The sequence below is a fragment of the Nanorana parkeri genome, unplaced genomic scaffold, assembly GCF_000935625.1.
Source record: "Nanorana parkeri isolate BGI_ZX_2015 unplaced genomic scaffold, ASM93562v1 scaffold1169, whole genome shotgun sequence".
Classification (NCBI taxonomy): domain Eukaryota; kingdom Metazoa; phylum Chordata; class Amphibia; order Anura; family Dicroglossidae; genus Nanorana; species Nanorana parkeri.
Genome location: NW_017307437.1, coordinates 411,398 through 434,838, shown reverse-complemented (window position 1 = coordinate 434,838; position 23,441 = coordinate 411,398). Strand labels below are relative to the sequence as shown.

At 46.6% G+C, this 23,441-nt stretch overlaps 1 protein-coding gene across 1 annotated transcript in view; it reads right to left on the bottom strand.

Annotated features, from left to right (window-relative positions):
* Nucleotides 1–619: 619 nt before the first annotated feature.
* Nucleotides 620–23,441, bottom strand: part of PIK3R5 (phosphoinositide-3-kinase regulatory subunit 5) — a 25,640-nt gene continuing 2,818 nt past the window's right edge. The window contains exons 2-18 of the mRNA XM_018568307.1: nt 21,612–21,712; nt 20,194–20,262; nt 19,010–19,148; nt 16,778–16,847; nt 16,209–16,383; nt 15,044–15,200; nt 13,494–13,577; nt 11,417–12,188; nt 10,390–10,546; nt 9,504–9,623; nt 8,565–8,684; nt 8,199–8,292; nt 7,107–7,183; nt 5,808–5,901; nt 4,826–4,908; nt 3,041–3,153; nt 620–811 (exon numbers count right to left, since the gene is read on the bottom strand). Of these exons, the coding sequence (XP_018423809.1) occupies nt 670–811; nt 3,041–3,153; nt 4,826–4,908; nt 5,808–5,901; nt 7,107–7,183; nt 8,199–8,292; nt 8,565–8,684; nt 9,504–9,623; nt 10,390–10,546; nt 11,417–12,188; nt 13,494–13,577; nt 15,044–15,200; nt 16,209–16,383; nt 16,778–16,847; nt 19,010–19,148; nt 20,194–20,262; nt 21,612–21,712 (2,567 nt within the window). The 3' untranslated portion in view covers nt 620–669. The remainder of the gene's footprint in view (nt 812–3,040; nt 3,154–4,825; nt 4,909–5,807; nt 5,902–7,106; nt 7,184–8,198; nt 8,293–8,564; nt 8,685–9,503; nt 9,624–10,389; nt 10,547–11,416; nt 12,189–13,493; nt 13,578–15,043; nt 15,201–16,208; nt 16,384–16,777; nt 16,848–19,009; nt 19,149–20,193; nt 20,263–21,611; nt 21,713–23,441) is intronic.

Below are 23,441 nucleotides of genomic sequence, written 5' to 3'. Positions count from 1 at the left end.
TTGGATTAAATTGAAGTGTTGTGGCCCAGGCAGTGTTTTCATTGTATTCGTTTTTAAAGCTCCGACAAAGGGGCGGAGTCATAGCCCCCGAAACGCATTGGCTTTGCAAACAATCTTTGGGATCAACTTGTATTTGGACAGATCTAAATTCACTAATTTCTACCGCAACCCAAGGTGAAAGTGGAGTTCCTTTGGCGTGCAGAAGCTGCCAGCCCAATATCCCGACTCTCTGTATTTACACCATTGACATTACGACAACAATAATATAAACATAAAGAAATCTAAGGGGTTCCAGCGCCCCCTATCCACTCTTCCAAGCAACTACATCATGCTTTCCATGGTTGCCTTTGTACGTCATATCTGATATCTCTTCTTTCCAGAGTCCTACATGGCAGGAAGTGCTGAACGTCCATCATGAACCGTCTGGATTGCATTTCAAGGATATTTTTTCATCAAATTTGATGCATTTATTCTTCCTCTGTTGTCATCAAATTTAAGAATGAAGGATCTCTCTAACAGCTGACGCGATGCTGCGATTGAACATTAAGTCGTACCGCAGAAAACCAGACTATCCAGTTCCAGGAGGGACAGTTACCGCTGACCAGTAGATGGCGCACTTTAGAGGACGCGGTCAATGGTTAATGGGTTCTGTGTTGCCAACACCGCCCTCTAGAGGTGACCACCGCTGAACGTCGCCACTGGCAGGCACAGGAGGGAACAGAACTGGTCGTGAGCCGTCTGTGACCAGTGCGGCCTGTAGATTTTACGGAAGTCTCTGATTTCAGGCTTGTAGCACGGCGAAACCTCACACCTGAATGAACACAAGAAATAAGGATTTACAGTGCCACAAAAACACACCAGGCCATTAACAACGCACAGGTAAATACTTTGAACACTGTGCAAGCTAAAAGAACATAGAAATGTGTTTTTTTGTTTTCTCAACTTAATCCCTGGGGGTTAAACTTTATCCCCCCCCTCCTCCCCCCATGAATCAGATGTGCTGCTTTGCATATTTTGCAGGTTTTCGTTTGAAATGACTGGAATAGAAGAATGCAAGTCAACGCAAAAAACAGGAACTGGGGCTTTTTACCCAATGCTATGGCAGCCCCTTGATTCATTCATGGCCATGCGTTGGGCCTAGGTGGAAAATATAGCAAAGTGCAAAGCAGTTCCTCTAGAGCCAACAAGTCCTGATTCCAACATAACTTGGCATGTGGCAGGTGCTTAAAAACCCTCCATGGAATTTTTGCAACTAGTCCTAGAGGGCCACCTACTGGCCGTACTGAGCTATGACTATTTTTTTCATAAAAATTGTTTAAACGCATAGTCCAGTTTGGCAAAAATTTAGTAAATGCCCCAATGTTGATGTAATAAAAAAAATGTGCATTTACTAAATCCTTGCATTGAGGCCTGAAGAGCATTGCAACCGTGATCAGTGTGTTGCAGGTGCATTGCACGGGCTCTCGCACAGTTGTCCCTTGGCCTCAGGTCTGTGCGGAGGTACAGACCTGGTTGGAGGAAGTGATGCTGAATAGGGATGAGGCTGGGCTTGATGTGAACCCAGTTCTCCTAGGTTAAACCAAACCCGCTCAAAACTCTGATTGTCACCCCCTCCTCCCTACCCAATCAGTGTCAGCAGTTGCGTTAGGGGCATTTCCAACCCCTTTGTGATGTGTAGCTGCGGGATAGGGAATGCGCCTCCCCGCACCTGACTGGGTCGGGAGGAGTTTTGAGCAGTGGTGTCACAAGGGGAGTGCAGCCCACACCCGGGTGCCACCTCTGGAGGGGTGACACCAAAATGACTGACAGTCATTAAGGTGTCACCCCATCTGAAAAGTCGGGCACTCGATCATAGCCCTACATTGTCAGGAGAGAGGAGGGGACCCGGCGGCATACCTTATCCTTCCGGGTGAACGTCCCCTCCTCTCTGCCGGCGTCCATCACCAAGATGACCACGTACGCACGATGAAGTCATCGTGCAAGCGCATAGTAACGTCACGTGCATGCATGATGATGTCACGGTGGGGTGTCACCCAGTCTCCACTCCGGGTGACACCCGGCCTCGGGACGCCACTGGTTTTGAGCCGGCTTGGGGAAATTCAGGTGATCTGGGTTCGCATCAAGCCCATCCTTATCTCTAATGGTGACCTACAGCGGTGAGGAAGGAAGGATCCTTGGTGTGCCTTCTATAAGTCCAATATGTTAAGGTGCAGATGGGACTTGTAGTAAAAGAATGTAAAAATGAACAAACCTGATGATGCGGCTGTGCAGGCAGAGCCACGCACAGCCATGGTAAAGTAAAAAAAAAAACTACTGTAGGATATCCCTGGAGGATGCACTCCGCGGTTTGAGTAATGGGAAGGCGGCGGTTTTTGTTGGAGTTTTATTGAAATGTCAAAAGTGACATTTCGTTCACATCTAGTTACTGCAGCGGCGTTGTTCGCATTGCACAGAAGTAGTACTAATACTGTATACAATTTTTCAGAGCACTGCGGTGTGAAATGACCACATTAAAGGCCTTTTGCCCTGTCTGTGCGTTGGGACTGCCATGGGCAAGGCTGCCACTGCCAGTGCAGCCCCAATGCATTTGGAGTGAATGGGCCCTAAATCAGCTAAATACATCCCAGGTGCATCAAAATAAAACACGTGCAAAGTCTTGCAGTTTGTTTCTTTTACAAAACAGCCACAGCCTGAGTAGAAAAGTCTGTTCACTGCCAGCATGCTGCAGAGAAGGACTCTTGTTCTGTGTGTGGAAGCAGCGGTCTCTCTGCCGGGGTCTTACATGCCCTCTGCAGAGTCAGAACTACAGCTCTGAAATTAGCAGGGAGCATGAGCTTTGCTGATAGTAGAGCCACAGGTCTTACTTAGCCGGGAGCTTCCCCTGTAGCATATCTGTAAGTTAGTGGAACTATCTTATCCTCAGACATCATTATTTTAGTCCAGCGGTACCATGTGGTTGTGCTTTCTTGGTTCGTCCTTCCCCTTTCACTGCTATATCATAGACGTTTCCCACAGATAAAGGACAATTCAAATATCTTACTTGATGACCCTCTGAAGAATCTTGCGCTCATCCTGGTCCAGGCACAAGGGGAACGTTCCTCCATTCTGCGCAATGATCTGCGCTTTGTCTACTTTGATTTGTGAAATGCTGATCTGCTGGAAAGAATGGGGAGGGGTTAATAGTAGCCGGGCTCAGATTCAGAAAATAACTTCTCTCGGGGGAAATAAATGGAGAACAACTTTCATAAGGGCAAGTTTTTGTCTTACTGTACAAGTGCCTGCACTGAAGGCTGCAAATACATTCCCAGTCCCATGGAGAATGGCAGACCTACAGGCTGCATACAAGTGATCTCTTGTACAAAACAAGCGTGCCCCGCTGTACATTTAGCTCCGCTTGCCCAAAGCAGGGCTAAATGTAGAAAACAACTACACCCCGGCGCCAGGAACTGCATGTCCCAGGTGTCGGGATATAGCAATTCCACACCCCTGCGCTGCCCCTCTACTCCCTGCTGCCCCTCTACTCCCTGCTGCCCCAAGGCCGGGCCTTGGTTGGCCTTGTGGGAAATCCGTCCCTGCCAGCAGGTGTGGATTGGGAAGAGTCCAGTGATGGATTGAACTGCAATGTCTGGTTGGCTATGTGGTTCTGTGCTTCCCGTCTCATTCCTCTTTAATGTGTTCCTGAAATGAACTGGTCAGTTCAGGGTCTGACTCTGAATGAACTGGCTGCATGGAGTCCAGTCTCAGAGCAGCTCACAGATGATGTCTGTGTTGCTCACTTCTCTCCATGGATTACAGTTTCTTGCTGCAGACTCCCCCTTCTCTCCACAGCAAGTGTGATGCAATGTGACATTACCACCATCAAGGTTATCAGCTCCTTGACTGGCAGGTACAAGAGTGGACACATTGTAATAACCGGGTACACACATCTCTGCATGTTAGCTTAAACCGTTATTGATTTCCTCAGGGTGTTTTTCTTTTTGTTGTTTTCTTTTTGTTTCCTTACGTCTTAATGACCAGCTGTAACATTTTTATGAATGACCTCACTGTGACGGAAGCGTCCGTCACTCTTTTATTTGGAGGGGACTGCAGGCCTGCCTCCTACCCACTGACTATGGTCATTGGCTAAGGAGGGGGTTCTATTGATTGGGAGAGGGGCTTGCCGTGGTGCTTTGGGGTATTTGGGACGCTTTCTTTATGCCCCATGGATCAGGAGGACCCCAGAGACCTATTTTCAAGTTATTTTGGGATACATGGGAAGCTGAGACTGTTTCCCTATACATCAGTATCCTGCACTGGACCAGACTGATGCCAGGACGGAATCTATTGCTCTCCTGAAGTGAAAAGACCTTGTCCTGTGTTTTACTTAATCTAATTTTCTCCTGAGACTTGAAATGTTTGACATTCCTGTGTAGGGGGAAGGTTTTGTGTCTATATACGGTGCTGTGTGTTAATAAAGTGGGTTCTTGGTTTTTGGAGACTAGTCCTGCCTGGTCTTTAGGGGAAGGTTTGGGCTGTAATTATGATTTTCCCGTTTCAGAGTGGAGGAAGCTGATTTCTGACAGAGGTACCCAGTCGGGGGACCAGGCGGTCCGTCACACCCACTCATTATGGGGCTACTCACCGAGCAATATGGCACCATGTATGTCTGCCGTTACTTATAAATGGATTTCATCTATCTAAGCAAATATATACTGCGAGCAACATCAATAAAAATAAGTTACACCAATTCTGGAGCAAAGTCTTCTGGGTAATACCATAACTATGCCAGTGTGCTTGGTCAGGTGTGTGTGTGTGTGTGTCCCCCTTTGTCCCGTGTGGTTCTCACCTGGTTGAAGCTTTTCTTCGTCTTGGAGTTTTGCCTTTTCACCACCTCCCGCACAGTGAGATTCAGACATTCCATTCTGGCATCTGAAGAAAGAACATAGCGGTATAAAAACAGATCCCCACACCAATAGAGAGGCTTATCATGATGAGTACTTACTGTACGTCACCCCAATGGGCAAGTCTGGTTCTGCTGTGACAGTTAGGTCTTTGTTGGGATCTCCCAGATTCCACTTTCTGTAATGCCTTCTCTATGTATTTGGGGTTTGGGGGGGAAGGGGTGGCTGTAGGGGAGAGCGCTTTCCCTCTCTGCTTTCTTTTGTAGTCATACTATGGCAGATCAAATATTTTAGATGTTCATCTATAAAAAACCCTTCATCAGAAGCTTCTATTGTACAGAGTAACCTTAAGTTCTAGGACCACATGTCTGACAATGTCCAACATGCTTCCTCATGAACAGGAAGGCAATAGGCCATAGGTTTATTACTGTTCCACTAGGGAACAGCACTCAACTCTCGCTCTATGGGCCTCATGGGGATAAGTAACAATTACCATCTGAAGAAAATTACTAGATCTGGTTGCCTTCATACCCAACTTCTAATTGCTTGATCCTGACCAACCCACATTCCACAAGCCTACTTTTGCCTGGGAAAACCCCACCAATCACAAGGGATGGGTCACTCCCAACAACACCCCATGTAATATTCATGTGGCAAGTCCATAAAGGGTTTAATTATGCCAACCTTGTGATTTCACCAGCCCCTAGTCCTCTCCATAGGCAGGCATGGCCCAGGTACAGAGCCCGATTGCCACAACCAGACAAGGCATGGGTGGACATTTCTCCACCATTGTCATAAACAGCAAGGGATCCATACCTGCACAAGCTACGTTTTGAGCACATTTTCATTGAAGGCATGGATCTCAGTATTTCTTGGCTTTCCCCAATCGTGTTTTATGAATAAAATATTTTTTATCAGTTCCCTTACCAAGTTCCTCATACGAACTGCATGCTTTCCTCAAGCTGACTGACGTACAGACTTTCTCTCCGTCACTCCATCGGCTTCGGCCGCTCACGCTGGACTGTAGGAACACAAGGTTGACAAATCTATGTTACTGTTTTTTTATAGCCAGACCATATTTACTTAAATTTGCAGTAAATTAGCATCTTCAGACTTGTTTTTATAGGCAAAGGGCAATGAGCAGCAACCAATCAGAACTGATTCTCTCTGCTATCACCCCATATGTTAGATCTGATTGGTTGTCCTGAATGATTAGCTGTTGATCGTGGTCAATGGTATCCACTCTGCCTAATTACATAAGTCTATATGGGGTTTCATAAAAACAATTTGGATGAATGATTTTTGCTTCATGTGAAGACATTTTTTTTTCACTTTGCATTTCTGAAATCTCTCTAAACTCTTCTAATAATATCAAGCTTCTTTTAGCTCAGGGGAGGAGCTGTTAGTTAGTTAGTGAAAAGAGCTTAGGTCACATGACCAAGGCCATCGCTTGCACCCTTATAATATAATATTGCAGCTGCTGTTTATCAGCGTTTAATAATGGAGGAACACAGAGGATATCAGGTGCGTCTGCGGGCGAGCAGCACGGAGGGAACCCGCTGGCAGGAAGCAGCCGGAAGGGTCCGAAGGCAAGGTAACCAGGGGGCAATCCAAAGAGGTAGTCGGGGGAAATCCGAGGTCGAGGCAGGCAGCAGAGGGTCAGAAACGATAGGCGGTCCAAGGTCGGTACACGGGAGGTCAGCAGAGGGTTCAGGAAACAGGCAACAAGGCACATAGGAGGGGAGCTTCGTATGTCACACCATGAGGTGGAATAACTCAGCAATAAGCCAGAGCTCAGGCCAGGTTTTTATAGCCAGGGGAGTTAGGACCACCCCCCGGTCACCGAGGCAACCAGGAGGCTTCCTTCCTCGGGAACCAATGGCAGGCGAGAGAGATGGAAGGTGTGTACAGGGAACCTCCCCAGCAAGGCCCACACCTGATGCCTAATGGAGCAGGAGTGCTACACAGGTGCCCCCGGGGATGCGCGCGCAGCCTGCGTACCGCGCATGCGAACCCGCCGTGCGACTCGAGCATGCGTACCCGCAACCCGGGCACCAGGAGTTCTGCCAAGCTGAGGGGAAACCCGTGCCCTGCGCCGTGCCCGTGGCCCCCGAGCAGGGGCAACACCCCCTGCTTCCTGACAGAGGACTCCGGTTTGACTGGCCATGCCATTAGTTGAGAGGCATCTAAAAGCTGTAGCAGATGAAAACAGCGGTGTTGCCTTACCTTGCTGTAGACAATTTGTAGTGTAAACGGTATTGCTTCACGGTCGCCATCTATTCCGAGCCTCTTACAGCCAGGTCCTGAAGACAAAAGATGTCAGTTAGACACTAGAGTTAGGAACACTTAGGGTGGGGAGAAAAGTGCAAGAATGATGCTGAACGTCCTCCAGCCAGGAAATGAGACCGGTTCTGTCTGGCTTATTGCAGCTTCTAATGCACATTGTGAGAAGCCGTCAGTGATCAGAGCAATCAGAGGAAGCAATTTCAGTCCAGGAGAGGAGCCGGTACAACTGTGCAAGACTGAAGGGAAGGCTGCAGGTCAGATTTAATGAAGCTATATACAGTGAGACATGATGCCAAACACTTCCAAGGGGAACCTTCACCAAATTTAGGTTGTCTACAACCATCAAAGCTCAACTCCAGCCATTGGGGAAGGTATAGAACTTCTGCAGTCTGTGTCCCATTGGAGTGTCCTATTGGTCTATTAGAGTGTCCCATTGGTCCAGTGGAGTCTCATATTGGTCCATTGGAGTGTCCTATTAGTCTATTGGAGTGTCCTATTGGTCTATTGGAGTGTCCTATTGGTCTATTGGAGTGTCTCAATAGTCTATGGAGATGCCATTGGTCCACTGGAGTCTCTCATTGGTCCATTGGAGTGTCCTATTAGTCTATTAGAGTGTCCAAATGGTCTATGGAGATGCCATTGGTCCACTGGAGTCTCTCATTGGTCCATTGGAGTGTCTTATTAGTATATTGGAGTGGCCTATTGGAGTGTCCCATCGGTCCAGGTAGTGTCCCATTGGTCCATTGGAGTGTCCTATTAGTCTATTGGAGTGTCCTACTGGTCTATTGGAGTGTACCATTGGTCCACTGGAGTCTCCCATTGGTCCATTGGAGTGTCCCATTGGTTAGGAACTCTGACCCAACAGGTCACAAACAAAAATAAAAGATTTTACTCTTTATGTTCAAATCTGTTAACAATTTTACAAAATTTTGGCAGGATTCCTACTGCGCTTTGGAGATTTGGCCACATGTCTGCCATCCCTCTATCCAAAGGCATGCCTCAGCATCTTAACTTCAACTCTGTAGTACTTACCTGAAGCTTTGATGGCTCTTAGAGCCGCAGAATGACCAAGCTCCAGAGACTGGATGAAGACTTCGGTCTGTTTTCTTCCGCCATCAAAGGTGATCTAGAAAAAAAGGAACGATCTACATGAGGGCCATTTTCCTTCTTCTCCCTTATAGCAACAATTATGGTTGACGTTTAATGGCCAGGAACACAGCCATATTTTAAGTATTTAAACACCATCGCCCCCGACGACTTGATACCATGGAAGCCTGGTTCAGAGGACATTCAAAATCAGCCAACTTTATCAAGAGGGAAAACAACAGACACACAAAAACTCTGCTGAGTGCAGTATGTGGAATGGAATACTATGGCATTAAAAGGTGTAAGATTTACCTCGGCTCGGTACAGCTGCAGAAGCAAAGACCGCTTGGCAAACCGGCAATAATACAGCACCATGTCGGCAAGGATGGGCATTTTCCGTGTGTCCGCCAAGTCATTTTCAGGTGTAGACGGCTGTGAGAAAAGAGAAGAAGAGTGCTCTTAAAGTGTACGTGAATCTTAACAATGAACAACGCTTGTTTGCTTCCTTTTGGTCTGTTGACTAAACCATTGAAAACGTTGTCTTATATCTATTTGATAAGTGCAAAAAAATACCTGTTAATCCTGCGGGAACTCTCTTGTCTTAGGGTGACAACACTCCTCCATAGATATAGTACAGAGAACGGAGTTGTCGCCATAGAACAGGAAGTGTTTGCAGGATCGCCAGGTGAAAATAAAAGAAAAAAAGCCAGAGAAAAAAGAAAACTAATGCAGCCACTATCTCTAAGAAATGGTAAACTGGAATATATTACATATATACATATATTAAATTTTTATTCTTGGGTTTAAAAATATTTTAAAGGACAATGGAGACCATATACTGTATATACTGCATGTCAGTGTTTTATCCTACTGCCATATCAGTGAATACACACAGATACTCTTACCAATTCTTTCAGGCCCCCCATGCCTCTCGAATGGCTCTTATGTGGCCATACAATGTGAATCCTAATGGGAGCCCCAGGTGCTGAGTGCAGCCTCCCATAGAAGTCAATGGCTGTATGCGGGTAAACATCTGCATGCGTACGAGTGCAAAGACCCAAATGCAGACAGTCTGCCTTCACGTAATCTTCTGCGCTGTGTCCAGTGTATACCTGCATACAGCCATTGAAACTGAAATCCCTTCATATCCACTGGCCAGTGTATTCCTTGCAGCCATGTCCGGCTACTTCCAAATTCCGTTACACATCTGCATAGGGGCCAATGTTGAGTGATCAAATGAGTATGAATTACCTGGCAGAGCGCAGGGGTGGAGAGGTCCATCAGACCCTGGATATTACGCTTGTACCACGGGTCCAACATCCCGATGTAGTGAGAGATATCGTTAGTGCTTTCCTCGTCTCCCGTCACATCCTGTGGAAACATTGTATCTTTTAAAGAGAAGCCGCTTACCTTGCTATAAAGAAAGGAAGTGTCTGAAAGAGGGCCGGAGGAGACCAGCAGTACAGAGATTGGAAAAAGGGAGCGAATAAGTGGAAACAGTATTTTATTCTAATTATGATACACGGTGCTTGAGCTAGATTTCATCCAGCTAGGTTTTAGATCTACTTTAAACTGCAGACATACTGTATAAAACATTTAATGTTGAACTCCGGGTACAAAGCTTCTATTAAAATATATTCCTCAATAGTCACAAAGGATATACAGTATATACACTTTTGCACACCAAATGCCTTTGAAAACCCCGATATAACCTTATATTGATATCATCACTGTGCTGTACATAGCCTGTGCAGAGAGAAGAGCTGTGGGAGCCACCCAGCAGGCCTCACCCACTACAGGAAACTACAGGAAGGGGCAGATACAAGACCAGTCACCCTGCACAAGGAGGCAGAGCAGCAGTGAGCGGTCTTTATTACAGGAGGGGGCGGAGACAAGACCAGTCACCCTGCACAAGGAGAGAGAACAGCAGTGAGCGGTCTTTATTACGGGAATCTCCAAGTCTCACAATGGATTGCTGCACAGGTCTGGGAGAAATACACAAAGCTCACCAAGATTCAAGGAGAAACACACATGACTCTTGTATGAGGACAATACACACTTATCCCAGAGTTGAGCTTTAAACATAAACCGTGTACTTCTTAGCAATAGAACAGCTTTGTGTGCGTTGTGAGCTCACCTCTTGGCTGACCTGTCCAGACGGGCTGGGAGACTTTACTGGGGAACTGGGGCTTGTCAGTGATATACACGGAGAAGGACTGGTCCTCTTCACTGGAACGTAGAACAACTGCAGCTTAAAAAACCTTGTTAACAAGGGACAGCTGCTTTCCTTCAGCCTGAAAGAATCAGAGATGGAGTAAAAGGTCAACAATCATGAAGCGTTAGATGTCTTTAAACTGTATGTTATGGCAAAATTATGGAGTAGAGAAGAGATAGACCCTTGGTCAGGTTTTTTTTGGTGTCCTTGTCTCTGGTTGGGGTGATTCGCACTCTTTACAAACAATGCCATACACCAGATTCTCCACTATCGCATTATACTGCAGGAGGGGCTTAATCATGGAGGTCACCTCCATAATAATTTTCTGCAGAAAACGTGTATCTAAACCTCCGTTTTTAACCTTAGCTGTGAGAGAAGTTTTTTTGCATGCTGGCTGGTGAGTGTGCTGGGAAACTTTTTGCTATTACTGTTTAAAGCCCTTCCATGTGCACCTTGCTGTAAAGCTGGTAACAAATTGATGAGTGCGTTTGCCACTTGTTTTGCTTGACTGATTTGGTGCAGTGACGCATGGGGGGTCTCAGCTGCCGTTGTGATGTGTGGGGTCCCTTGTGCGTCTCTGTGCCTTTAAGGGAGGTTGGGCTTCCTCCTGACAAACCTGCACCCAATTTGATCTTTTGCCACATGTGCTCCAAGATGGAGACTCTCATAGTTTAGAGTTAGGACCGAACTATATGGAGGTGCCTTGGCGCGGCTGTGCGGCTTTCACATATTCTGCAGAAGACGTGTATCTAAACCTCTGTTTTTAACCTTAGCGGTGAGACAAGTTTTTTTGCATGCTGGCTTGTGAGTGTGCTGGGAAACTTTATGCCACTCCATAATTAGGTCGCTCCCTGGGTGAAATACGGTCTGATGGGCAGTCTGTAATGTATTGTTTGTAGTGAACTTTGCATACACTTTACAGAACCTCATCAAAAATACTGAAACTCACCTTAGATTGCTGTAAGCCCGAGCTAATTTCCCAGAAATTCTGTCGGAACCAAACACCACAACCCTCAAAGTTGATGCTTTGGAGTCCTCGTTGCAGCTCAAAAATGGTCTTCTCTTTAAGGCTAGCTTCTGATTCTGTTGGATCTCCCAAATATGGGCGCCAAGAGCATTCTGAGGAAGTGACTGGGACCTCTTGGACCGCGCCGGTATTCTTCTGGCTTGTGGGGTGTACAGGCTTCCTGCTCGCCTCAAGGGGAGATTCTGTTGAAGGTTGGACATTGAGCCCATTAGTGAATGGGTGGGAGAATAGCCCATCTCTGCCTTAAGCTTGGCTTTGGGTCCATTACTCCGTGGTTTAAAAAACTTGCATATCTTCTGGGTGAACTTTCGGTTGACCCTTTCTTCTCGGAACTCTGTTTTGTCGGACATCTCCTGGGAGCTGTCATCGCTGTCTTCCATGTATCCGCTGTCCACGCAGCTGGACAAGCTAGATACAAAGGACTTTGTGCTGTTGTCTATGTCTGGTGGCAGACTGGTGGTGGCAATTTCCCCCTCTAGGTTGCTCGGTATGTTCCAATAGACAAAGCGCCTTGACTGATGGGAAAAAACTGAGTCCTGTTGGTGACCCTCGTTATTCACCTCCTCCTCTACCTCCTCCAATTCCTCTTCATCCTCATCCTCATCCTCGTCGTCTTCCTCATTGACTTCATACTCCGGAGAAAGACTTGTTGCTCTAGTGTTTCCTTCATTTAAAATGATATTATTCAGCACATCTGTCAAAACACAAAGGTAGCAAATTATATATGAACTTTTCTTAAACCAACATTTTTTAAAGTTTGGATAGGGTGTAGAAAGCTTAGAACCCCTGGCAGGTTCTAGCTGTTCAGTGAGTGGCGGCTTTACTTGTTCCCTGGAAGTTGGTGGAAGGACTATGGCAGTAAGAGAAGTAATTATATATACATTATATGGCCAAAGGTGAACATCACCCCTATATAAGCTTGTTGGACATCTCATTCCATAACCATGGGCATTATTTTGGAGTTGGGCCCCTTTGGCCAGTTATATCTCTACTCATATGGGAAGGCCTTCCACAAGTCTTTGGACTGTGGGAATTTTTGCCCATTCAGCCAAAAGAACATTTGTGTGGTCAGGTACTGATGTTGGATGAGAAGACCAGGCTCACAGTATGCATTTCAATTCATCCCAAAGGTGTTCAGTAGGGTAGATGCCAGGGCTCTGTGGAGGCCACTTGAGTTTCTCCGCACCAAGCTGGTTTATACCATGTCTTTATAGAGCTGGCTTTGTTTCCAGGAGACAGTCATGGTGGAACAGAAAAAGGCCTTCACTAAACTGTAACCCCAAGGTTGAAAGCAGGGGCGTAACTAGAAATCACAGGGCCCCATAGCAAAATTTTGTATGGGGCCCCGTGATTGCTAGTTATGCCATTTGCAGAGCCCCAGCGGAGAGTGACCCTGCAGAGCCCACCATAGACTCTCCATAGTGGGCTCTGCAGGGTCTGAGATCTCTGTGGTCACCGGGCCCCGACTCCTGTTTTGTCCCCGGGCCCCAACTCCAGTTCCGTCCCCGGGCCCCGACTCCTGTTCCATCCCCGGACCCCGCCTTCTCTGCTATCGACGGGCCCCGCCTTCTCTTACATCACTGGCCCCACCTGCTCTTAGGTCGCTGGCCAGTGATGTAAGAGGAGGCGGGCCCCGCCTCCTCCATTCCGAACACCGCCCTCATCTGCCGCAGCGGCTGGCTGTCACTGAAACAGCTCCGCAGCAGCTATGAGGGGAAATGCGCCGTGGCCACTGCTGAGCTGTGTCTGTGACAGCCAGCACCCCCATATGCCATAGCGGCCCTGGCCGGGCCCCCCTGTGCCCGAGCTCCATAGCGGCCGCCTGGGTCGCTATGGCGATTGCTACGCCACTGGTTGAAAGCGTACAATTATCTAAAATGTCTTTGTCCGCTGTAACATTGTCAGTTCCCTTTACTGGAAACACCTGACCTCCATCGTTTGGAGTTGGGTCCACATACTTTTATATGTAGTGTGTAAGCCAATAGGAGCTAATGCTTACCAAAGTTGTCCTGGTCCCAGCTGTACGTGTAACATTTGGGCACCGGCAGTGAGATCGGCAGGAAGTGATCGGTGGAAATAGGAACTGAAGAGGTAAAACAAATAATTTGTTAAATTTGATCTTTTTCTTAATTCAAATGGAAAGAAAGGGAGAGAAAAGCAAAGACATACTTCACATATCAATCTGGTAAATGTAACACTTACAATGTATCATATATATAGGATTATTTATTTCGAGAGCTACAATTATCAGATTGATATTTTGATACTTTTTGCGAAGAGGAATTTTTTATGTCACTTGTAAATAGTTTTCTTTTGTGGGGTTATATATGAAAAGGGTTATTGAGAATATCACGGTGAATTTAGTTTGTATCTAGTACAGAATAACAGTGTATATACCTTACATATGTCTCCATCCAGAGCGGACTGGAAGATTAATACTAGACATGTGCGATTCCGAATCAAAATTTGGACGCATTTTCTGACATTCATACACATCTGAATTTCCGAATCCCAATGCGTCCGAATGCGAATTTCCGTTTCCGAATTTCGGATCCCGTCTGAATTTCGTTCAAAAACTAAACTGAATGGGATACGTGACTTCTGGCCAATCAGATGTTTTTTCCCGTTTAATACATCCAAATGGGTCTGAACACGAATTTTCATTACGGCAACATGGGAGCCATGTACAGTATATACATCTAATACTAAAGCTGAGGGTCCCAGACCCGAATTGCATTTGGGATCCGAATTTCCGAATTGCATTAGGGAGCTCCGGAATGCCATTTGGGGCTAGGAGCTTCAGCTTTAGTATTAATATCTGTATATGGTTTTCTGTGGTATTTGCAACGGATATTTGTAAACTCATTAGAAACTAACGAAATTCGGATTTCCTCCGAATCCAAAACCCAAACCGAATCCCGAATTCCGAAATATCCAAACCAAATTTTTCCGCAGCTTACGTGTCTAATTAATATCGATGGCTTATTAGCTGCTATAGACAACCTGCCCAGTCTTGCTGTTATACAGATAATATGATAGGAGTGGGAGCAGTGACAACATTGACTATCCTAGGGGAGGATACAGCTATTGGATTCCTGCTTTCTTTCCCATAATGCCCTGTTAATTTAACATTGAGCTGGCGCCCGGTGGTCACATGACTATCCTGACATCCTCTTTTATGGTTGCAGACCACAGTGGTTTTTCCAATATGTTCCCATATTCCCTTCACCAGACTGTCTCGTCGTCATCATCCCCAGTCCTGTTAGGTATTAGTATGACTTCAATGGATGTCAATAGTTTAACATTACATATGGATATGAAAATGTATTCAAAGATCCAATCCTATGAGTCCATCACTTGCTTCCCATCCCAAGGTGAATTCTTACCCCCCAGTTCAGACTCTCCGCTCTAACCCCCGATGGCCGCTCCCTCCATCGTTATAAATAAGGAGCTGGACTCATATTGCTCAGTGCTGATCTCCTTCATAGCTGGGCACTGGCCGGACACCTTCATGTTTGTGAGTTTAGAATGAATGGATTCTCTGCTCACCTTCTGCATCCCCCAGCAGCCCTGCTTCTGTCCCGATTTCCCGCAATCTGTCCTTCAGCCAATCACGGGATTTATCCGCGTTATTCTCGCTGGCCGAGTGCTCCAACGCCTCCGTCAAGTCTGCAAAGATGGCTTCAAGTTCTGCTAAAGTCTTAGACTGGAAGATTCAAACGTTTTATGGATTAGCAAACCGTACCGAAAATTTATCAGAACTATTTATATACTCCAGCCTTGCCTTCAGTCATGCACAGTTGTACCGGCCAGGACTGGGTGATACCCCGCCGTGTCGTCATCGTGCACGCGCGCCCATCTGATTGACTCCTGCCGGCAGCCATCTTGGTGATGGACGCAGGCAGAAAAAGAAGGGGATGTTCACCCGGCGGGATGAGGTATCCTGCCGGGTCCCCTGCTCTCTCCTGACACTGTCAGGCTCTCGGTCCATGACTGAGTGCCCGACCTTTTAGAGGGGTTGACACCAAAATGACTGTCAGTCATTTTGATGTCACCCCTGCAATGGTCGCACCCCCCGCGCCCCCTTGTGACGCCACTCGTACCGGCTCCTCTCCTGGACTGAAATAGCTTCTTTTGATTTCACTGCACACTGGGAGCTTCTCACAATGTGCATTATTATTGGATTTCAGTTCTTGCATATATGGAGGCTCAGTGTCCCATATGGGTGTTACCAAGGGCAGTTTGCATGCAAATGCATCCAGTCTAGGGACGCTCACTTCTCCATACTCACATCCACCCATCAAGGCATTTTGATATTTGCATAACTCCGGCCAAGAGCCAGCCCACTGCTTGAATCATAGCTGAGCACTCTTGAGAGGAGTAATGAGGCAAGGTGCTGTGATGTTTTCAGGAAGCTATGTACAGCTCCCAGCCGGCCCCTCTGACCAATCATGATCTGCCGCCATTGTATAGAGAAGCATCACTGGGTCTAAAATAAGGCATGTAATGAAAATGGGAAGGTTTTATTTTTAAAAAATGTATTAGCATATTGATCTGGTGGCAGAATATAAGCAGATTACATTTTAACTTTAATCCTCCACTGGTCCAAAAGCTAAAACTTTACCTAACCCTGAAAATGAATACTCAACCTCTGGGCATGTAACCTCACACTACCAGGATGTGAGTAACAGACCACTGAGCTCCTTACACATACCTTGAGTGCATCTCCAATGGCCGAAATCTGGCTGGAAGGGCCCAGGTTGGCTTGGTAGAGGTGCTGGATGAGGGAGATGTAATTGTTCTCAGCACTCTGCTCTGTGTTACTCAGATGTTCAACAACTGATAGGAACTCCCGCGGAAGCTCCGCTGGGTTCACCAACAGCACCGTTCTGCCGGGGAAAGAAGTGTCCAGAAAAAAAATCAACTATAGAGTTGGGTTTTGTGTGTTTCTATTATTATTATGTTCCTAAAATCATAATAATAATAATGACAATAATAATAATGTTACAGATCTGCTGTTATGGGGCTGGAGGAAGTAAATAATGGACTACAAGTGAAGTGATGTAAATGCTCTTATATTTCATTAAGACTATGGGTCTTGGAAGCTGCAGAAAGAACTTTGTATCCAGTTACAATTAATAAAAAGGAAAGAGATTTGTAGCTGCTACAATTATTGTTACAGAGTTGCTGCTGTGACAAAATCCTCAGTCCCGGTACTAACTGGAGGCACCCCAACCCTCTCCTAGGACTACCCAGAATGCTTCTCTACGGTGCTGTACTCACAGGATGCTGGGCAGGGAGGATTTAGTCAGGAGACCTTGTTCTGCCCTCACCAGGCGCTGGTAGGAAATTCCTGTACATAAGAAGAAGAAAAGATCAATACAATGACATCTGTTGGACAGGCGCTTCCTTAATGATGTACATAGACTATAGCAGGAGGTGGCAGGCCAAATACCACCCACAGAAGGTGTGGTCTGTATTTGCATAGTAGAAGGCATAGGTTTGGGGGGATATCCTGGTTGATAAGGCGAAGAAAGCCTATAGGCAAGGCAAAAAATGTGGGCCCGATCCGCACCCGCAGGTAAAGTGAACCCGAACTGGTCTAGAACACATACAGTAGCTCCCAAATGTCCCTCATTTTGAAGGATTGTCCCTTTGAAAACCAAATCCCTTTGTCCCTCTTTCCTCGTCCGTTGTCCTTCTTTTTTGGGCAGGTGTGTAGAAAATGTACTATTTAGCTAGTAGAAGTATTTTAATAGAGTTGGGGATCTATTTATAAACAATGTGCAGAGCCATTCACCCTGCAAATCTCTGTGAATGTTCGTTCTGTGCGAATGGAGGCAAAAGTGAAAGTTCTTAGTGTATATTCGTTTCAGGTCAAATGTAATATTCAGCTATAGACATGTGCAATTCCTTTCGTTCCAAATCAAAATTCGGACGAATTTTCCGAAATCTGGACATTCGAAACTGAATTGGACATGTGACTTTTCTGGCCAATCATATGTGTTTTTCTGTTTAATGCATCCAAATGGGTCTGAACACGAGTTTTCGTTACGGCAACATGGGAGCCATATACAGAATATACATGTAGTACTAAAGCTGAATCTTCCAGACCAGAATGGCATTCTGCATCCGAATTTCCGAATTGCATTTGGGGAGCTCTAAAATGTCCTTCGGGTCTGGAAGCCTCAGCTTTAGTAATATATGTATATGGCTCCCAGACCTGAAGGGCATTTCAGAGATCCCCAATGCAATTCGGAAATTTGGATCTCGAATGCCATTTGGGTCTGTGAGCCATATACATATATTACTAAAGCTGAGGCTCCCAGACCCAAAGGGCATTTCAGAGCTCCCCAATGCAATTCGGAAATTCAGATCCTGACATGTGCGATTCATTTAGTTCTGAATCAAAATTCAGACTAATTTTCTGAAATTCGGACATTCGGACACATCCGAATTTTCGAATCCCAATGCATCTGAATGTGTCCGAATCCGAATTTCTGTTTCCGAATTTCGGATCCCGTCCTAATTTCGTTCAAGAAACAAAACTGAATCGGACATGTGACTTTTCTGGCCAATCAGATGTGTTTTTCCGTTTAATGTATCCGAATGGGTCTAATTACAAATTTTTGTTATGGTAACATGGGAGCCATATAGTACAGTATATGGCTCACATCTTGCCGTAACGAAATTTCGTGTTCAGTATATACATATGATACTAAAGCTGAGGCTCCTAGACCTGAATGGCAATCGGGATCCGAAATTCCAAATCACATTCGGGAGCTCTCGAATGCCATTTGGGACTAGGAGCCATTTACATATATTACTAAAGCTGAGGCTCCCAGACCAATATTGCTTTCTGGAGCTCCAAAATGCAATTCGGAAGTTCGGATCCTGAATGCCATTCCGATCTAGGAGATTCAGCTTTAGTATTAATAACTGTATATGGTTTTCTGTGGTATTCGCAACCAATATTCATAAACTTATCCAAAACTAACGAAAATTCGGATTTCATCCGAATCCGAAACCCGAACCGAATTGAATTTCGGATCTGAATCCGGAAATAACGAAATATCCGAACCGGATTTTTCTGCAGCTTACATGTCTATTCGGGTAATACCTCGTTGTGGCCACTAGATGGAGCTGTGAAATAGGCAAAGAGAAAAGAGGGAAGATCTTCCAATTAGGACCCTTGTTCCGGTGATAATTGTCTAAGATGGGGAATGCTCCTTTCTTTACCCTTTTTTAACCATTGCCTACTCTTCCCAAAACTAAAAAATAGTATTGGCATTAGATATAAGTTAAATCCAGCCATCAAAATCTATTTATCTATTACATTGGGGACAGGTCCTGACATGCTTGTAAAGTACAAAGCAGGGAAAATAGGTCATGGGTGCACGGTAAGTGCTCTAGATGTACAGGGCACGTCTACCCCTGGGCCCACGGAACATTTCTCTCTCTCAAGAAATGGGAAGGCCTCTGTGTTTATGTGCAACAAACCCCACGGGGAAATACCTGGAGCTTTTCGTTCTTCACTGATGAAGCTGAGGAGCTCCTGATAGATGTCACAATACGGAGCCGGCCAGGTGAGGAAGACGTGGAACGTCTCGAAGGCTTTCAGAAGAAGGTCACAATCTTTAGGGATCCAGGGAGCCTGGAGGAACCAAATGTATAAAATATGGTCGCTGTAGCCCATGACTTCAGAAAAATACAAGTCACATTTATTCCCCGGTATATTATTGTTTATTATATATAACGTATGTGGAGTAAGTAAGACTATGGGAACTGACCACCCTAGAATGGACTATGCAAGCTAATCACCTGTTGGTCCTGTAGGTAGACGTCAAGGGTGGGGCATAAACATGATCGCTCGGCCAGTGTGATACCGTGTGTGGTGATCGGTTTACAGAATGTATCTTCTGACCAACGCCTTATATCTGTCTGGGTCTCATTAGGGTATAAACCCTGAGGCAGACCATTAGGGGCAGATCCCCATTCTCTTCTCAAGCCTGGACCACCAAACAATAACCTCTTGGTCCTTTAGGTCCACCGCCAAAACATGACTTCTTGGGCAATTTGATGATGATCGGTTTACAGAAGGTACCTTCTGACCATCGTCTTATCTCTCTGGGTCTCATTAGGGTATAAACCCCAATAGCTGACCATCGTCTTATCTCTCTGGGTCTCATTAGGGTATAAACCCCAATAGCTGACCATCGTCTTATCTCTCTGGGTACCATTAGGGCATAAACCCCAATAGCTGACCATCGTCTTATCTCTCTGGGTACCATTAGGGCATAAACCCCAATAGCTGACCATCGTCTTATCTCTCTGTGGACCATTAGGGTATAAACCCCAGTAGGGGCAGATCCCCAGTCTTTTCTCTGGTCTGGACCACCAAACAATCACCTGTTGGTCCTGTAGGCCCACCGTCAAGGGTGGGGCAAAAACATGACTTCTCGGGCAATGTGATGATGATCGGTTTACAGAACGTACCTTCTGACCATCGTCTTATCTTTTTGGGTACCATTAGGGTATAAACCCCAACAGCTGACCATCGTCTTATCTCTCCGTGTACCATTAGGGTATAAACCCCAATTGCTGACCATCATCTTATCTCTCTGGGTACCATTAGGGTATAAACCCCAATAGGGGCAGATCCTGAGTCTCTTCCCAGGCTTAGACCACCAAACACTTACCGAAAGAACAGCAAAATGGAACATCAGAGCCAAGGGGGCGAGGAGTTCGTATTCACACTTTTCTTGGGCCTACAAGAAGAACAAAGGTCAAACATTTTCAGTGTCACCTCCACCCAAAGCTGATATAGTTCAGATTCTATTTGTATGTTTTAAAGTCCTTTCAGATGACCCTACGAGCCTTGGCAACCCTGTGAACCCTAAATGTACCTCCATGATGGTATTTTGAAAACTGGTCTACATGTAGTCAGTCAACTTGCATGTTGGGCTAGAGGGAGTTCTTTGAATAATTTGGGTCCGGTTCCTTATTGATGGCCCAGCAGCAGACACATACTGGGTACTCGAGGAATGTACATAAGTGTAGACAATGATATTATTGTCTGGCACAGCTGAGCCGTACTGTCACTATACAAACAGCTGGTAATAACAGTAAACATCAGTTAGGCGCCTTTGATGCCCGTTGTGTGTTTGTGGCTCAGGCGGTGACCCCGGGGGGGGTTATTTGTGTCACCTGTCCTGATTAATGACATCCAGGCCACGTCCTATGAGTTTGGGGGTTTGGGAACTCCGAGCTGACTTCCTGCCTCGTCCCTCCTGTTTGTCTTCCACCCTCATTGTTACCGCGTACGATCGGCACAAGAGTGTAAACTCAGGAAGCCGAGTCCATTCCCCCTATTCATGCCCAGATGTCAACGAATCCCTTTTTGTCCCATTCCTAGCAAGTTCCCACCGAGCTCCTGGGACCGCAGCACCTGACGCAGGCTTAAAGAGGACCTGTCTTTAAAATCTGTGCAGCGCATGTATCAATATGACAGACATATTTCAGTGTCAGCAGATTACAAGTAAAGCAATAATAATAATTGTATACATTATTGCTTCTGAGCTCCTTCATGGCATATAAAGCCTTGGCAGATTGCCGAGAGGCCCCTCCCACACCTCTGCTCTCTCTATCTACTTGTGCAGGGTCACTGGTCTCATCCCCGCCCCCTCCTGTAGTTTTCTGCAGGCAGCCTGCAGTGGGCCCATCCCACGGCTCTGCCCTCTCTCTCTCCCTGTGCAGGGTGACTGGTCTTGTTTCTGCCCCCTCCTGTAATACAGACCGCTCACAAATGCTTCCTTCTGCCTGCAGCAGACTAATCACTGGGGGAGGGGAGACTGAGGAAATGCTTCCTCCTGCCTGCAGCAGACTGATCACTGGGGGAGGGGAGACTGAGGAAATGCTTCCTTCTGCCTGCAGCAGACTAATCACGGGGGGAGGGGAGACTGAGGAAATGTTTCCTCCTGCCTGCAGCAGACTGATCACTGGGGGAGACTTTGGACATTGAACACACGGAGGAGATGATACAATTATATATATAAGAATATGAAGTCTGAGTGATTTGCGGTGTATAAGGACACGTCTTGTACATTGAACTCCGCACCTCTCTGGTCCTGTCCAGGATCTTCTCCGCCAGTATAATGTGATTGGCAGCCTCGCGATTCACCAATTCCTCCAAACTCCAATAATTCAGACACAGCCCGGCTAGAAGACAGAACAGAACCATGTATTTTACAAAGCTTCATGCATGAAACTCAAGGTAACAATGGATGGATGGATTGGGGGATGGAAGAGTGGATGGAAGGCAGGATGGGTGGATAAAAGGACGGAAGGATTGGAAGGATAGACAAATGGATGGATGGGTGAATGGATGGATGGGTGGATGAATGAATGGAGGGGTGGATGGATGGCTTGAAGGATGGGTGGATGGATGGGTGGATGGATAGATGGGTGGACGGATGGATGGAAGGATGGGTGGATGGATGGTGGATGAATAGATGGGTGGACGGATGGATGGAAGGATGGGAGGATGGATGGGTGGATGGATATATGTATGATGCGTTGATGGATAGATGGATGAGTGGATGGATAGATGGGTGGATGGATGGGTGGGTGGGTGAATGTGTGGATGGATGGATGGATGGGTGGGTGGATGGATGGATGGATGGATGGATGGGTGGATGGATGGGTGGATGGATGGATGGATGGGTGGATGGATGGGTGGATGGATGGGTGGGTGGATGGATAGGTGGGTGGATGGATGGATTGGTGGATGGGTGGGTGGATGGATGGATGGATGGGTGGATGGATGGGTGGATGGATGGGTGGGTGGATGGATAGGTGGGTGGATGGATGGATGGGTGGATGGATGGGTGGATGGATAGGTGGGTGGATGGATGGATGGGTGGATGGATGGATGGGTGGGGTGGGTGGATGGATAGGTGGGTGGATGGATGGATGGAAGGATGGGTGGATGGATGGGTGGATGGATAGATGGGTGGACGGATGGATGGAAGGATGGGTGGATGGATGGTGGATGAATAGATGGGTGGACGGATGGATGGAAGGATGGGAGGATGGATGGGTGGATGGATATATGTATGATGCGTTGATGGATAGATGGATGAGTGGATGGATAGATGGGGGGATGGATGGGTGGATGGATGGATGGATGGGGGGATGGATGGATGGATGGGTAGATGGATGGGTGGATGGATATATGTATGATGCGTTGATGGATAGATGGATGAGTGGATGGATAGATGGGGGGATGGATGGGTGGATGGATGGCTGGGTGGATGGATGGATGGATGGGGGGATGGATGGATGGATGGGTAGATGGATGGGTGGATGGATATATGTATGATGCGTTGATGGATAGATGGATGAGTGGATGGATAGATGGGGGGATGGATGGGTGGATGGATGGCTGGGTGGATGGATGGATGGATGGGGGGATGGATGGATGGATGGGTAGATGGATGGGTGGATGGATATATGTATGATGCGTTGATGGATAGATGGATGAGTGGATGGATAGATGGGGGGATGGATGGGTGGATGGATGGCTGGGTGGATGGATGGATGGATGGGGGGATGGATGGATGGGTGGGTGGATGGATAGGTGGATGGATGGATGGGTGGGTGGGGTTTGGATGGATGGATGAATGGATGGGTGGATGGATTGATGAATGGATAGATGGGTGGATGGATGGGTGGATGGATGAATGGATGGATGAATGGATAGATGGGTGGATGGATGGGTGGATGGATGAATGGATGGATGGATGGATGGATGGATGGGTGGATGGATGAATGGGTGGATGGCTTTGGCTCCACATCTTCTTTAATAATAGCAAATGTTGCCGCGTGTGTATGTACACCATCTCTCGTTTCTGATTGGTGGACAGATCAGCAATGTTTGGTCAGCCAC